At 36.2% G+C, this 17,598-nt stretch overlaps 1 protein-coding gene across 12 annotated transcripts in view; it reads left to right on the forward strand.

Annotated features, from left to right (window-relative positions):
* LOC114289079 (arginine--tRNA ligase, chloroplastic/mitochondrial) overlaps positions 1–17,598 on the forward strand; it is a 42,979-nt gene extending 25,381 nt beyond the window's left edge. For 5 of the 12 annotated variants that reach the window (XM_082883182.1, XM_082883168.1, XM_082883163.1 and 2 more), the window contains 17 exons: positions 3,777–3,866; positions 4,152–4,288; positions 4,369–4,444; positions 4,586–4,687; positions 4,801–5,016; positions 5,463–5,543; positions 5,801–5,884; positions 6,138–6,242; positions 7,704–7,882; positions 8,254–8,338; positions 8,452–8,638; positions 8,800–8,869; positions 9,226–9,295; positions 14,100–14,189; positions 14,840–14,908; positions 15,040–15,138; positions 17,251–17,598. In XM_082883182.1, the coding sequence (XP_082739308.1) occupies positions 3,858–3,866; positions 4,152–4,288; positions 4,369–4,444; positions 4,586–4,687; positions 4,801–5,016; positions 5,463–5,543; positions 5,801–5,884; positions 6,138–6,242; positions 7,704–7,882; positions 8,254–8,338; positions 8,452–8,638; positions 8,800–8,869; positions 9,226–9,295; positions 14,100–14,189; positions 14,840–14,908; positions 15,040–15,138; positions 17,251–17,361 (1,770 nt within the window). In that variant the 5' untranslated portion in view covers positions 3,777–3,857 and the 3' untranslated portion in view covers positions 17,362–17,598. The remainder of the gene's footprint in view (positions 1–3,776; positions 3,867–4,151; positions 4,289–4,368; positions 4,445–4,585; positions 4,688–4,800; positions 5,017–5,462; positions 5,544–5,800; positions 5,885–6,137; positions 6,243–7,703; positions 7,883–8,253; positions 8,339–8,451; positions 8,639–8,799; positions 8,870–9,225; positions 9,296–14,099; positions 14,190–14,839; positions 14,909–15,039; positions 15,139–17,250) is intronic. The other 7 variants (XM_082883186.1, XM_082883169.1, XM_082883174.1 and 4 more) reach the window with 3 other exon arrangements.

Consider the following 17,598-nt stretch of genomic DNA (forward strand, 5'->3'; position numbering starts at 1 on the left):
ATGATTTTATTCAGAAAATGTTCTTTCTTCTAACTTTGGACTGCTAATTTTGTTTGTTAATGGTTGTTGTGATAGCTAGGTGAATCATAATTTGATATAGGTTTTTTTTTTTTTTATATGCTCTGAATTTCTTGTGGATTCTATTCTATTTCGTATGGTAAGATGTTAAAATTTATCACCTACTTCTACCACCTCACCTACTCCACTAAACCTAACCCACTACACCACTATCACCTCCATTAAACCTACTCCACTAAACCTAACCCACTACACCACTACCACCTCACCTACTCCACTAAACCTAACCCACTACACCACTACCACCTCCTCTCCACCTACTACTCCACCTACTACATACCTACCTCCTTTAAATCTTCTATATATAGGACTCATTGTAAACACAAAATACAACAATCAATAATACAATCAATATCTATACAATTCTCTATTTCTCTTTATACATTAAATTTTTCTACATGGTATCAGAGCAGGTTTAGAACCTAGTATTTTCGCTTCCCCGGCGGGCGGCAACCTCACCTTAGCCGCCCGCCGGACCTCAACCTATTCTGCTGTCATCTCTATCAATACATATAGCTTCCAGTTCGTCGCCACCAGAGGCGACTTCTCTACATACAAAGATCAACCACCTTCTCAACCTTTTAGTTCTACTACTGTGACCCTCTCTATGATGGTTTTGGTGTCTCTGCAATGTGGGCTGTTCTTACTATTGTTGTTGTCTTTGACTTCTCTGTGGGTGCAACACTTGGAAGGGGTGTAAATAGGGGTTTTGCAACACTGCTTGCTAGTACTCTTGGCGTTGGAGCTCATCGAATTGCTAGTTTTTCTGGAGAAATATGTGAGCCCATACTACTTGGGCTTTTTCGTCTTCATACTAGCTGCAGTAGTGACATTCATAAGATTTTTTCCAAGAATGAAGCAAGATACGATTATGGGCTGCTGATATTTATATTAACATTCTGTTTAATATCAGTATCTGGTTATAGAGATGATGAGGTGTTAGAGATGGCCCACAGGAGGCTATCCACCATACTCATCGGTGGTGCCAGCGCTGTGATTGTATGTGTATGCATTTGTCCATATGTGGTGCTGGTGTTGTCAAGGGCTTCCAGCCATCTATCTATCAGGAAAATAATGGTGGGGCCAATTTTGTGGCACATGGTTAGAACCTTTTCAGAGGACTACAATGATTTGAATGTTGAGCCTTCGTTTGGAGAGACCAATCTCGACTTTGAAGGCAGAGAGAGGAGCACTAAGGAAAGCACACCCATTCTTCTTTTATTTATTTAATCACACTCACCAAGTTTGTTTCACTCTCATTATCACATCCATACACACCGGTATCATGTTGTCTTCAACTTTCTTTTATTTATCATTTTAAAATACACCCTTATCATGTTGTTCCCCACCTTCTTTACTTTATATATATATATATATATATATCTCTTTTTATTATATTCTATTACTCAAACTCTCCTCCATTTGATTTTAAAATCACTTATTTTTTATTTATTTTTTCCAAATCACTTTTCCTCCTTTTTACATACCCCCACTTTATTTTTGAAACAATCACCCTGATATTTTTCATATAATCCATCTATACATATTTTTTTTATCTATTTTCTTTCTCCCTTGTTTTCTTTCATTTTATTTTTATTTTTTCAACACAACACTCCCAAAAAAAAAAAAAAAAAAAAAAAAAAAAAAAAAAAACATTTTACAAACTTGTCATTTCTTCATGCCGGGGATCAACCCCGATCAGCATTTTACACCAAAAAAAAAACAAAACAAAACAAAACAAAAAATAAAAAAAAAATAAAAAAAAAAAAACACACACACACACACAAAACAACCACATCCACAGGCGGGATTTTGCTTCTCTACTCTGCTGCGGGTCGCTTTTTCTTGCCTCCGTCCTGGGCGGCCCTTGCCGGTGCTACCTCTGTGTTTCCCGCACCCACTCCACTTGGCACGATCACTACTCCCTGCTCCTCCACTGCAGCATATGGCGGACCTCCAAATCGGAACATAACGGTGGCCTTCCGCTTCAGTTCCTTATTTTCCGCCTTTAGCACACTTATCTCTGCTCGCGCATCCTTATACATGCGTTGGAGCAGAGCCAGTTGGGCGTTTAACTGCTGCACCTCATTTGTCCTACTCTGCAGCCGGTGCGACAAGTTTGTGACCGCAGTCATGGTTTCCACACATGACTTCAAAGTATACTGATTCGCCTCAATATCTGATTGCGCTGCCATTCTTTGCTCCACAGACCGCATAGGAAAGGTCAACGGAGCAAACTCAGGGGCGTTTGGTTGAGGTTCAAGGGCAACCGCACCGGTTATCTCTCTTGTGGACTCGTTGAGGTCGGGAAAGAGAGTAAGCAGACCACGGGAAGAAGAGGCCATGTTCTGGGTAGCTGGACGGGAAGAAGAGGCCATGTTTTTGGGTTGCTAAGTGTTTCAGAGAAGCAGCGATTACCGATTGGTACTGTCAGACAAGGTTGGTTACAGAGTGTTTCAAGATTTGCAGCTCTTCGAGACAAGCTCTCTGAGAATGCAGAGGTTTCAACTGGTTTGTTATGCTTCCAAGCCTCAGCCTCCGCTTCGGTTTATAAAGACCCTGACGAAGAGGCCGACACGCGTTCTGTCGGTCACGTGCATCGCCGCGTGTCTGGCGCGCCTTTTGATGGCTCGCCGCTCGATGATTTCTGTCGGGCACATCTTTTGATAAAGTGGGCGCGCCTTTTGAGGGCGCGACTTTTGCGGGCTCGATATATATATCTACATGTATATCTTTTGGGCAGCCTATATACACACTCATACAGTGTCTTCTACATCGGTCCGACATGACCCTATAAACTGTCCCGACATTAATTCCGGTTAGCTCCTTTATGGGTCCGACAAGACTCTGTAAACTGTCCCGACATAGATTCCGGTTAGTTTCTACAAGGGTCCGACAAGACTCTGTAAACTGTCCCGACATTGATTCCGGTTAGTTTCTACAAGGGTCCGACAAGACTCTGTAAACTGTCCCGACATTGATTCCGGTTAATTTCTACAAGGGTCCAGCAAGACTCCGTAAACTGTCACAACAACTGTCACCACATTGTCTGCTACAACGGTCCGACATGACCCCATAAACTGTCTTCTACAACGGTCCGACATGACCCCATAAACTGTCTTCTACAGCGGTCTGACACCGCCATCCAGTGTCCTCTACACCATTATGACACCACCATACAGTGTCCTCTACAACGTTATGACACCACCATCCAGTGTCTTCACCAATGGTCTGACACGACCATACAGTGTCACCTATCATCTTTTATTTTTATGTATTTTCTTGTTTTGTAACTCTCTCCAAACTCAAGTTGGCTAGTTCCTATCCCCCTTGAGTTTGCGGGAGGCTGTTAAAATTTATCACCTACTTCTACCACCTCACCTACTCCACTAAACCTAACCCACTACACCACTATCACCTCCATTAAACCTACTCCACTAAACCTAACCCACTACACCACTACCACCTCACCTACTCCACTAAACCTAACCCACTACACCACTACCACCTCCTCTCCACCTACTACTCCACCTACTACATACCTACCTCCTTTAAATCTTCTATATATAGGACTCATTGTAAACACAAAATACAACAATCAATAATACAATCAATATCTATACAATTCTCTATTTCTCTTTATACATTAAATTTTTCTACATAAGATCAATATTAGTGCTTTTTGTAATTTTGTGTAGTTATTGTGAAACTAGACAGATAATCTGAGAGCAACATCTAGAAGATTATTATTGACAACAAAGGTCCAGACAGTATCAACTATGGCAACCGTAAGTTGATCTAACTTGCATATGCATTCTAATATATGTATATATACAGTCAGCATCCGAATATGGAAAATGGAAAATGGAAAATTGTAGTTGGTATTCTTCATATATGTTATGTTGTAGCATAACTGAGTTGTTTTTCAATATAATGCTTTTTGGATATATACAGTCAATATTCGAATATGGTAAATGGAAAATGGAAAATGGAAAATTGTAGTTGGTATTCTTCATATAGGTTGTGTTGTAGCATAACTGAGTTGTTTTTCAATATAATGCTTTTTGGGACAGAATGAAGAACATGTTGGGAGTCTTAAGCAACAGTTAGCAAAACTATTTGAAGCATCCCTTAGAACAACAGTCCCTGATGAGTTGGACGTTGAGCCTCTTGTTGCTGCTTGCAATCCAAGATTTGGTGATTACCAATGGTATTGCTCATTTATAGCAATGGAAACTCTTGTATGCCCTTTTTTTTTAATTGTTAAATTGGGAATTTCTTTTGGTGCAGCAACAATGCCATGAGCTTATGGACAAAAATAAAAGGCAAGGGTTCCGAATTCACAGGTCCCCAACCTACTGGAAAGGTATTGACATTGATCACTCCATATTCTCTATGTTGTACTTCCTGTCTCTAATAACTTAGTTCATCAGTAATGCTATGATTTTTGTATTCAATATTGAATTGATACTATTAAATGATAGTTTGTGCATTTTTCTTCTTTAAGGCTATTATGAACAATCTACCAAAATCAGAAATGGTAGACAAATGCAGTATAGCTGGACCTGGGTTTGTGAATGTTGTGTTATCAAAGGATTGGATAGCAAAGGTATTAGTTAATTTTTGACAGCAATGGATAGGAATGATAGGATCATGAGCTATCTTGGTATCTTCACTCAGTGTGAATGTCTTGTTTACTAAAACATATTGTTGCTACTGCAGAGCATCCAAAAGATGCTAATAAATGGTATTGAAACATGGTCGCCGAAACTTACAGTCAAAAGGGCAGTGGTTGACTTTTCTTCGCCCAACATTGCTAAAGAGATGCATGTCGGCCACTTGAGATCTACAATTATTGGAGACACTCTAGCCCGTATGCTAGAGTTTTCAAATGTTGAGGTTCTTCGGAGAAACCATGTTGGTGACTGGGGTACACAGGTAAGTGTGTGTGTGTGTGTGTGTGTGTGTGAGCACATGCATTCTGTATGTGTGTTTGTTTTCTCTCTTTTATCTTGAAATTTTATATAAGTTCTGTTAAAATTATTTAGTTTTTGATGAGGGTTTTAGTCATGGGTTGTCCCATTTTATAAGTTAACTTTTTCATTTGGATCAAAATAATTTCTTGGGTGAACAACAGTAGTTTGAAGTTCTTCAGTGCCTTTTCCTCCCCTAATATGTGGTGGAAGAAGGAACTCCAACAGACCCTTCTTGTATAATTCTATTAAGTGGAAAAATTATACTCTTTTAAATTTTTTATTGATTATTGCTGCTCTAGAAGGTGATAATATTATGGCCTCTTTGCTGTCTGAATTATGAAAGTCGATTTCGATAATTTTTTTGGTACTTTCCTATTATGTCTTAAAGATATTATTTATGTTTTGCAGTTTGGTATGCTAATTGAATTTCTTTTCGAAAAATTTCCAAATGTGGAGGTTGTCAATGATCAAGCTATCGGAGATCTCGAGGTGAGATAAATTTTTTGGAAATTAGGTCAAATTCTTGAATTTTTACAGATAGAATACTTCTTCATGTCACTTGAATATTTTTTATGCTACATTCAAGCAACAAAGTCCCTTGCTTATATTAGCAAGCAATTCAAGTAACTAGTTGCTTGTGCTGCTTTGAGCAACTTATGCCTTTGATTCAGTTTTTTTTCATTGAAATGAATCATGAAATTCAACGAAAGTGGGTATTATTGATTTAACTTGAATGCTGTTGTTAGGCATTCTATAAGGCATCAAAGCAAAGATTTGACAGTGATCCTGGATTCAAGGAGAGGGCACAACAAGCGGTGGTCAGTCTCCAGGTGAATCATTTACCTTTATGCCTTAAAGACTTGTGAGGTTGATTATAGTAATAATTAAATTTCTCATTTGTAAAAGAACTTAAAAGCTATAAATTTCAATTTTCTATTTTGGAGGAAATCTGATTTATATACTATAAATTTTGTTTCTTCGTTTTGGAAGAAAATTTGGTTACTGATTTTATCTCGAGGTTTCATTATGTTTCATCATTTATCTTATTTGGTTTCATTTCCTATGGCATAACTTGTATCACAGGGTGGGGAACAGAAGTATCGAAAGGCATGGGCACAAATCTGTGAAATCAGTCGAAGGGGATATCAAAGAGTTTATCAACGCCTAGGGATTAAGATAGAGGAGAAGGTACTTAACTAATATTTTTCTTTCTAACTAATGACAATGTCAAACATTAATTGTATTTTCCACACCAGTTTTCTGCACCATGGAGCCACTTAAAAAAGACACCAACTTTTGATTTCAATCTATAGCGTGCATGCTAAAAATAGAACATTCTTGGTTTATGGTTCACAGCCCCCTGCCCCACCAAGTGTATATTTCATCCGATTCAAATGTATCTGCTTTAAGTCATTGTCACTTTATATTTTGACTCATGTTATCAGGTTGGCCATTTTGTATGACTACTTGAACTGATGCTAGATTGATATCTAAGATCACAATTCTACAAACGCAAAACATTGTTATTTCGTCATCTTAGTTACTTCTTGTATAGCTGTAATAACTAAAAGATTACCTTAAATTAGTGGGCACAAGAACTGTGGCAAGACTAGACTATGAATCTTAGTTGAATTACATTATTGCATATGCAATGAGGACATTAGTATGGTACAGGCTTACAGTATGGGAGGCCAGAGGCCCATAAATGTAATTTATCATTGTTTATTCTTTTTTATTTTGGACTCAAGCAAATTACTCAATTCAATAGAACTAGTATTTTATATGCTAGTTTCAATCAGGAAAATTAAAAGTAAAGATATAGATAGGTGATGGGTTTGAGGTGGCATTTGGTGTTTTAGACAATGATTCCTTTGCAATGGATTTTGAACAATTGTAAAATTGAAACTTTATGGAAAATGTTATACATATATATATATATATATATATTTATAATTAATGGATTCTCATTCTTGAATGGTAGATGTGTAAGGAGTGAGGAATGCATCAGAACATGTTCAGGCTAGAGTGACTAAGTTGGTTAATGCTGATTTGTGGTTATGTTAACCATAAAATGTCTCATCAGTATGAAGTCAAAGTTGTGTGTTTGCCCAGTGATATTGTCTTTGACATTGAGAAATTCTTCTGCTTCACATCTGATACAGGTCAAGTGTTCAGCAGAACAGTACACTATAATGGCATATATCTATATATTTAATGTTTTCTGATAGAGAAATGCTATTTATCACCAGATTTTTTTTTCACCATTTTATTTCACTTCCCATGTTTTCCATGCAATAAAAGCAATGTGTATGGATAGTGTATGTGTAGGATCCACCATATTACAAAATAGTGGGACTTACCATGACCCATGGGAAACACATAGGGGGTGAAGACTTTTTGTGATATATAGCAACTCTCTCTCTCTGATAAGTCTTACATTATGCTTATTCCTGAATTTGATTATTGTTACACATGCTATTCAAAACCCTATTTGGAAGTGAAGTTGCAGGGAGTGTCAGATGGTGGCATGATTTGCCCTTATTTGAATTTCATATGAGCAATGAACATATCGTACTCATGAAATCGACTGTTCTTATGATTGAGTGGCAAAGTCACTTGTAATTATTTTGTTTTTTTTCTTCCTGTCAGGGAGAAAGCTTTTACAATCCATATATACCTGGAGTTTTAGAGGAATTGGACAAGAAAGGATTAATTGAAGAAAGTGAAGGTGCTCGTGTGATCTTTATTGGGGGGAAAAATATACCTTTAATTGTTGTGAAGAAGGATGGTGGTTTAAACTATGCTTCCACTGATCTTGCGGCTCTTTGGTTAGTGTTTTAAAATTTGGAGTTGATTAAAGTGTAAATTATATGACCCTTCTATATGTCATTCATTCTTGCATCTATACTTATCCATGTTTAATCTAGCATCTGATCTGCATGATTTATATAATGCATCTCTCCATGTTTCTTCGTATAAAGGTATAAATTATATGATAGAATCATCTTGTGGTTCATGTGATTGAAAAGAGATCTGTTAGATGGAATTTTATGACCCATTTTAAAAGTTTATCTGGGTAATATGTGACTGCTATTAGAACTTAAATGTCATGGTTGGACATGCATTGCTTGTGCACTTTTTGTTGGAGTGGTAGCGGAATGAGTGCATTTCTGTTAAACCAGCTGCTTTCAATAATTAGGTATCGTCTTAATGAAGAAAAAGCTGAGTGGATAATCTATCTTACTGATGTTGGCCAGCGAGAGCACTTTGAAATGTTCTTCACTGTAAGTACCAAATGTCATGTCCTGTGCTTCATGACTTTTCATGCTTTGTAGAGAGATGGGTAACATACCACCATGAGTTTGACGGCCTTCCTTTCTATCGCTCCTTCTATTAGGCTGCGAAACGTGCTGGTTGGCTTCCAGCTGGTGAGAATATGTATCCTAAAACTAAGCATGTGGGTTTTGGTCTTGTTCTTGGAGAAGATGGGAAACGATTTCGAACTCGCAGTACTGAAGTGGTTCGATTAGTTGATTTGCTTGATGAAGCAAAAAGTCGCTGTAAAGCAGTTCTTGTAGAACGAGGTATAATAATGAATGATCTGCACTTTAGTTGTTTTCTTATAGCAAGGCAGCGCTTTTTATGTTCCTCATATCTATGAACTCATACATGACATAACATCTCCTCTTTTTGATACATTAGTTAAAACTTAAGTTTTGATATAATCTCTTCAAATCTTGATCAGGTAAAGCTGATGAATGGACAGAGGAGGAGCTTGATCAAACAGCCGAGGCAGTTGGTTATGGGGCTGTTAAGTAAGATCCTCTATCCTCGTTAATTTTTTTACTTGGCAATGTTGACTCTGTTGCTTGTCCTCCTTTTGTATATTTTTCTTCTCTTTTCCATCTTAATAAAATCTTTCTTTTGTTGCTGTTAAAAAAAATGTTGACTGTGTTGCTGTTGTTGGATTTTGTCTTTCTAAACTGACAGTTGCAATGTTTGGGGTAAAACAATTTTGAATATGTTATATATGCATGTGGTGTATCCTAAAAAAATTTCTGTGACAATTTGTACACTAAACTGAGTCTAGGGGTATCGATTGGGTTGGATATGGTGATGTATTGTGATATGATTGATAGTACTTATCTTGTTAACTTTTTTGTCTTGGCAGGTATGCCGACCTGAAGAATAACAGATTGACCAATTACACATTTAATTTTGACCAGATGCTTAATGATAAGGTGCATTTAACGATTGCTGTTTTGGCAGCATGCAGTTGAGTTTAGTTGAAGGAGCTACTATTGTTTTTATAAATATTGGAGGAGTATTTTATCACAGCTTTTGTTTTAGGCATTTAGAACTAGATTGTTTAAGGCCCTATTGAGTTGTCATTGTGTTAGCAAAAATCTGGTTCAGGTCAAATCGACAGAGGAGATTCGACAAAGAAACCAAAATTTTACTAACAAAAAACAGATCAAGCAATTGTGGTTGGTGTTCTATGCCTTGACAGATTCAAGGATTTCTTTGGAGGTTATCAATAGAGAGAAACAAACTCAAAACTGAAATTGTATTGCTGAAATTGTTGCTTGTTACAAAGATTTGAACAAGAACAAAAAACAAAAATACAAAAAAATTAGAAAAAAGTTTACTGATTACAAGAACCAAAAAACCATCACAGAAACACTAAATTAAAACTACTCATTGAGAGAATAAACTACTCCTAGATATGTTAAAAGTAATCTACTCCTAATTGAACTCATATAGAGTGTTGATGATTGATTTTGTTCCTCCTTTCTTGCTTCCTCCTTGAGCCTATTTATAGGCTTTTGTCCACGATTTCCATTGCTCAACAATTGCTATTGGCAGTTTCTTTACCCATTTGAGTCCATGTGTTCCCATCATTTTAGCCACTTTCTTTTGCTCTTTCAAAGATTATTTCCTTCTTTCTAGCCGTTTCCTTAACTGCTCATAACTATCTATAATTGCTTCCAACTCTTTTCTACCCCCACACACTTTAACTTGAAACCCAAGACTTGCCAAGATCACCACCAAATTTCTTTCGACATACAACTTTAGAAAATAGGTATAAACAGCCAGCATTACAATAAAACAAACAACAACAACAATAATAATAATATCAAATATAAATATATATGTGGCCATACTTTTATATTAAAATACTTTATGGTTTGATTCGACAGACCATCGATAGACCAAAATCGACTGGTCACAACCAATGAGATTAAATTTGGCCATAATCGACAAGCCATAATCAATTAAATAGGATTTGGCCATAATCAAAAAGTCATAATCTACAGATATTTATTTTTTGGTGTCAACAATGCCCCCCTCATTTAAGGTAAAAATGAATTTTTCCTTAAATGAGATAAAGGACAAAAATTTAGGACAATCCATATTTACTAAAATTCATAAATTATTTTGGCCATAATTGACAGGCTACAATCGCTGGAAACTAATTTATAATGCAAACAATGCCCTCCAACTCTTAAAAATGAGTTCACTCAAATTTTTGAAGAGTTCTATAACCATTTTATCGAAACAGACATTATTGGGGAAATTAAATAATTTCTAATTTATATCCAATTGACAGTATCAATGCTGCCTTGGAGTACAGGGATGAAGATTCAGATGATTCTTTGGAGTATCATGATCCTTTGGGATATCAACATGAAGAAGAAGAATCTGACTCCACTCTCAACATAATCGCCATGATGGAGGAAATAGAGGAAGAAGCAGAGACAGAATACCCGCAGATCGCAAAGTTGAAAGCCTTGAAAAGCGGCAGCAGCCTCATTATCTTTTATCCTCATCATCAGCGGTAACCTCTCATTATAATCCTCCGCAGGATTCTATGATGGGTCCCCCAGGTTATCCACCAGCAACGGGACATGGCCCTTCAATCAATATTCCTGAAAGACCTTCTTATACAGGAATACGATCAAATTTCCGACGCGGAGTTAACAATGACCGGAAAAGCTGCCTTGGAGTACAGGGATGAAGATTCAGATGATTCTTTGGAGTATCATGATCCTTTGGGATATCAACATGAAGAAGAAGAATCTGACTCCACTCTCAACATAATCGCCATGATGGAGGAAATAGAGGAAGAAGCAGAGACAGAATACCCGCAGATCGCAAAATCCCAAAGGATCATGATACTCCAAAGAATCATCTGAATCTTCATCCCTGTACTCCAAGGCAGCTTTTCCGGTGCTTCCAAATCCTTCAGTGCTCCTCCAGTTGCGAGCATCATGTCTTTCATCATTTCGGATGTCACAGAGATTGCGAGCATCTTTCTCCACCATTCTTGGTAAAGAAACTTTCTCAAAGATGATTTGGGCAATTCTGTCACCGGCACGAACTATGAATTCCTCCTGATTATGATTGAAAAGAAGTACTTTCACTTCTCCTCTGTAATCAGGATCAATGACTCCTGCACCGACATCTATTCCAGCATTTTCATCTTCAAAACAGACCTGTGCACATTCATACATGGCCTTGCAAACACTTATCTTCTTTTATTATTTTCATTGGCTAATACTACATGAACCTACTATACCTTTATTGGCCATACTTAGCCAAATAACCATCGTTAATTATGCATTACATGCAATCAACAGAAAAATGTTCTCTAACAATTGTTGTTTTGTTAACCATTTCATTAAAATTGAGTTTTGGTGTGATCCACAAATCCAAAATAAATTTTGAACATCAAAAGCCATAGTATAAATTGGCTTTAAAACTTCATATATTTCATCATTTTGAATGATATCAAAAATGTTGAATTCATAAACAGTTGATTGTTCATCAATTTTAGTCATGTTTCGCTCAAAAACTTGCTTTTCTCCCCAATGATTTTTGTCTTCTTTTGCCAAAAAGGATTGTTGCTCATCATTGTTTTGTTGATAATTTTCAGCCATATTTGGCTTAAAATTATCCCCCCCATGTTCATAATTTTTAGCCATCTTTGGCTTAAAATTATGCTCCCCAAGTAAATTTTCACCATCATTTTGTGATAGATTTTTAACATCTTTCAGGAGAATGGGCTGTTTTTTAATTTTAGCCATTAATGGCCTATGAAAACTATCCAAAGTTATGTTATCTTCATGATTTGGTGTGTTCATCCCTCGAGCTATATTATTTTCATACCTTGGCTCTTCATGAATAATGGTTTGCATTTTGTGAGCCAACTTGAAATTAAAGATGGCATTCAGTTCTTCAAACAATTCTTGCTTTTCATGTGGAAGCATGCTTTCCAATAATTGCTCCATTCGAAGAAAAAGAGCATTTTTTATTTTTATGAATGAGCCACTAGTTTGGCCCAAGTCTGAATCTCCATGCATATCCGTTTGCTCCTTCTTCGTCATCACTCCAAATTAGACAGGTCCCACTAGGTGTGCCAAAATATGTTAGCAAAAATCTGGTTCAGGTCAAATCGACAAAGGAGATTCGACAAAGAAACCAAAATCTTACAAACAAAAAACAGATCAAGCAACTGTGGTTAGTGTCCTATGCCTTGACAGATTCAAAGACTTCTTTGGAGGTTATCGATAGAGAGAAACAAACTAAAAACTGATATTGTATTACTGAAATTGTTACTTGTTACAAAGATTTGAACAAGAACAAAAAACAAAAATACAAAAAGAACTAGAAAAAAGTTTACTGATTACAAGAACCAGAAAACTATCACAGAAATACTAAATTAAAACTACTCTTATAGAGAATAAACTACTCCTAGATATGTTAAAAGTAATCTACTCCTAATTGAACTCATATAGAGTGTTGATGATTGATTTTGTTCCTCCTTTCTTGCTTCCTCCTTGAGCCTATTTATAGGCTTTTGTCCACGATTTCCATTGCTCAACAATTGCTATTGGCAGTTTCTTTACCCATTTGAGTCCATGTGTTCCCATCATTTTAGCCACTTTCTTTTGCTCTTTCAAAGATTATTTCCTTCTTTCTAGCCGTTTCCTTAACTGCTCATAACTATCTATAATTGCTTCCAACTCTTTTCTACCCCCACACACTTTAACTTGAAACCCAAGACTTGCCAAGATCACCACCAAATTTCTGTTGGCATACAACTTTAGAAAATAGGTACAAACAACCTACATTACACCAAAATATGTTAGCAAAAATCTGGTTTAAGTCAAATCGACAGAGGAGATTCGACAAAGAAATCAAAATTTTACAAACAAAAAATAGATTAAGCAACTGTGGTTGGTGTTCTATGTTTTGACAGATTCAAGGACTTCTTTGGAGGTTATCGATAGAGAGAAACAAACTAAAATCCTATGATATGTTAAAGTAATCTACTCCTAATTGAACTCAGATTGAGTGTTGATTGATTTTTGTTCCCCCTTTCTTGCTTCCTCCTTGAGCCTATATATAGGCTTTTGTCTACGATTTCCATTGCTCAACAACTGCTATAGGCAGTTTCTTTACGCATTTGAGTCCATGTGTTCCCATCATTTTAGCCACTTTCTTTTGCTCTTTCAAAGATTATTTCCTTCTTTCTAGCCATTTCGTTAACTGCTCATAACTGTCTATAATTGCTTCCAACTCTCTTTTCTACCCCCACACACTTCAACTTGAAACCCAAGACTTGCCAAGATCACCACCAAATTTCTGTCGACATACAACTTTAGAAAATAGGTACAAACAACCTGCATTACAATAAAACAAACAAAAACAATAATAATAATAATAATAATAATAATAATAATAATAATATATGTGGCCATACTTTTATATTTAAATACTTAATGGTTTGAGTCGACGGACCAAAATCGACTGGTCACAACCAATGAGGCTAGATTTGGCCATAATCGACAAGCCATAATCAATTAAATAGGATTTGGCCATAATCAAAAAGTCAAAATCGATAGATATTTATTTTTTGTCAACACATTGTCATTCTTGTTTTTCGTGTACATTGTCATTCTCAAATTATAATAATGCTGCAACACTGTTACTGTGACTATTCCATTCATTTCTTACTTGTCTAAACTTATTGATGAGCAGGGAAATACTGCTGTCTATTTGCTGTATGCGCATGCTAGAATATGTTCTATCATCAGGAAATCTGGTAAAAACATAGAGGAATTGAGAAAGGTAAGATCTCTTCCATCTTGAAGCAGTTATAACTGAAATCTTTGTTGCATTCCATCCTTCATGTGCATTTATTTATTAATTTCTTGAAGTGACTTAGTCTTTCTCAGACATGCTAAAGCTTGGTCTTTTCTTTTTTTTTTCTTCTGTAAGCTTGCTAAAGAGACAGGTCATAGCCTATGTTTACATGTGTATATAAAGATTATAACCCTAATTTCTGCTGTTTATGGTTCTGTTGTTATTATATATATGTATATTTATCTATTGAAAAGGCCATTTCTCTTTGACATTTTCTTATGATACCTGGTGTGGGTAGCTAGTTCTGCATATTCTCCTTGGATTTTTTGGGGGACTATTTTAGTATGATTTCTTGTTTGAGTATTAACTAGAACTATTGCACAATGACTATGGAGAGAACTCTGAAAGCATAGTTGTAGAATATTTTGGCAATTGTAGGTTTTTGTGCCTCTTTGGATTTTTCTACATCTTTGTGTAAATTTATCAAGGTATTTTGTTTTTGTACGTCACTTACCCTGTATGATAAAAAAACAATTTCACTACTTTAGGTACTATAATCCTCTTCTCTTCCCTATCTTTTCTTTTATGTTTCTCTTCACCCCCTTTTCTTATTTTGTTTTTTTCTTTTGAGACAGACTGGAACAATAGTCTTGGCCCATCCAGATGAGCGTGCCTTAGGGCTTCATTTGCTCCAATTTGCTGAGGTAAGAGATGCATTCAAGAAATAACTGTCCCGTGCAGGTTTTCTATCTTTGATTGCACATTAGTTACATAGCTTACAGATGATGCTTGTAGTTATGATGGATGTTTATACATATGCTCTTTCACTTTTCAGATTGTGGAGGAAGCTTGCACTAATCTCTTACCCAATGTATTGTGTGAATACTTATACAACTTATCTGAGTTCTTCACAAGATTTTATTCAAATTGTCAGGTATGAGATTTACATCTAATTGTTCTTTCTTTGTTAATATATACCAAGTATAAACCCCAAGGGGTTGGCCTAGTAGCAATGCCTTAGGTCATGGGGGTGTACTCTCTCAAAGGTTTAAACCTCTTAGATGCTAACAATTCTTTTGGGTCATTAGATTGGGAGAAAACCTTTGAATTTACTGTGGTGCATTTGTGGAAAACTCCTTGCCGAGAGTTTGTGCACCCATAGGGATTAGTCGGGTTTTGATCCGATATCTCCAGTGCCAATCGAAAAAATATATATACCAAGTATAAATTAGATATTCTTGAGAAGCATGACTCTTCCTGACACTTGAGTTGAGAACATATATCCATACGTATCCTATTATTTATATTTTATTAGACCACGACAAGCTTTGGACATTTGGAGGACACACATATCCATCACTAGGAGGGGCTGCCGGGGGGAGGGGGGGGGGGGGATGAGGTAGGGAGGCAAGGCAGGATGTGTCAAGGTGGGAAGGGAATGGGGATGAGGCGACAGGGCTCGGGAGGGGGATGGCAGTGGCGGCAGGTGACGGATAGGTGAGGGTTAAGGTTTGAAAATTGGAAAAGAAGAGGGTATTTTGGTATTATTTGAAAATTGATGATGTAAATTGATCAAAAACTTAAAAAATTTAAATTGGGTGTGGTGTGAACTTAGAAGATGGTGTGTTCTAAGATGAATGATGGTGTTCAAATAGAAGCTCCCAAGTGGTCCTTGTACTCCAAAACAATTAACAAGCGCGTTTTTATGAACTCAACAAAGTTGAGCATTGCCCCAAACAAGACCAACAAGTGGTTTTATTGGCAATTTTTGTTTACTACATACTCTAGTTTTTGGAAATAATAATGTTTTTTGCTTACCAATGCAAACATATCAAGGAAACAGTACTTGATAATTTGAATCAAGAATGAAGTGATTAAACCCAAAAATTCAATCTATAACCAATATGTGGAAAGAAACATTGCTGATAATAGTGCTTCTTGGCTTGAGAGTCACCTTCTTATAGTTTTATATAGTTGGATGGAACGGAAGTTTGATCCAGATTTGTTTGGTTTTTTTAGATTTCTTAGATGACATTCTTCGATAGGAGTTGGTAATTATCCTTTTGAAGTTTTTGTATTTTTGCATCATCTTGATGCTCTTTCAATAAAATTTATTTATTTATCAAAAAAATAATAATAATTACAGGCTAAAAGTGGCAGTGGCCGTGAAATGCATAGTCTCTATAAAGATCTTTGATGACATCAAATCAATACCAATAGCCAATAGAAATAGGATTCTTTCTTTGAGTCTAGGACTAGTCAGGATACTTTAAAAAGTATTCTCTCTCTCTCTCTCTCTCTCTCTCTCTCTCTCTCTCATTATGCAGTGTCAAAAGCCATTAATATGTGGCCTTATCTTTTAATTGCAGTACATGTTAGATTTATCTGTTTATCGTGATTATGCTTGATTGGATTTAGATGGTTGGGTGACTGCTTTACAATGAAGAAACTAATGTGCATATTCAGACTGGTTAGAGAACACCTGGTCAACTATGCAATCACTATCCTAGCTATAAAGAAGACCATAGGCACCTAATTGCTGCCCAGATACAACATCGCGAGGCTGATTCGTGAGAAAGCTGACACTAGTTTGATTTTACACATTTAAGTTTGAGGTGGATTTTGCCTCTAGGAGTGGGATTATGGGTTCATCTATGTCTATATATATATATATATATATTTTTTTTGTTAGCTTGCTAGGGAAAATCAGAATTCCCACCCCAGAACTAGAAATAACAAAAGATAATAAATAGAAAGGTCATCACTTGAATATTGTGTTTATTATTTTATCAAAGAAAGCAATTTTTTCTTAAAAGAATTGTGTAAAATGAACATTTCTTATTCTATGGATCATAAGAGTGAAAATAATTTCAAATCATATTGACTAGTCTGAAACAGTATGTAATGGAAATAATTTATTTTATATCATAAATGAAAATATCTGGAAAGGATGAAAAGATGCCCCTATTGTTGTGAGTAGTAATTGAACAGGTTGGTTTGGCAACATCCTTGTGGATGGATTTCATGATTTTAAAATTTTGGGCAGGTTGTTGGATCAACAGAGGAGACGAGCAGGCTCTTGTTATGTGAAGCGACTGCAGTGGTCATGCGGAAATGCTTCTATTTACTTGGTATTGTACCCGTGTACAAGATATGACATTTCAGGAAGAGATTCGTTGAGCCAAGTATTTATGGTTCTTTGATAATTTTAGTTTGGGCAAGCAACTATAGATTTTATACACATTGTATTAGCATTATAAGAGGCAAAAGATTGCTGCGCCCATTCAGTCGAATGTCACTAAGATCTTTGATATTTTGTAATTTTTATTTCATGTTGTGTTGACGGCTTATATTTTGAATAGAAAAAACATGTTGCTTTCTCAATGTGTCAAAA

The sequence above is a fragment of the Camellia sinensis genome, chromosome 1 (assembly GCF_055761805.1).
Source record: "Camellia sinensis isolate YWXY chromosome 1, ASM5576180v1, whole genome shotgun sequence".
Lineage (NCBI taxonomy): Eukaryota > Viridiplantae > Streptophyta > Magnoliopsida > Ericales > Theaceae > Camellia > Camellia sinensis.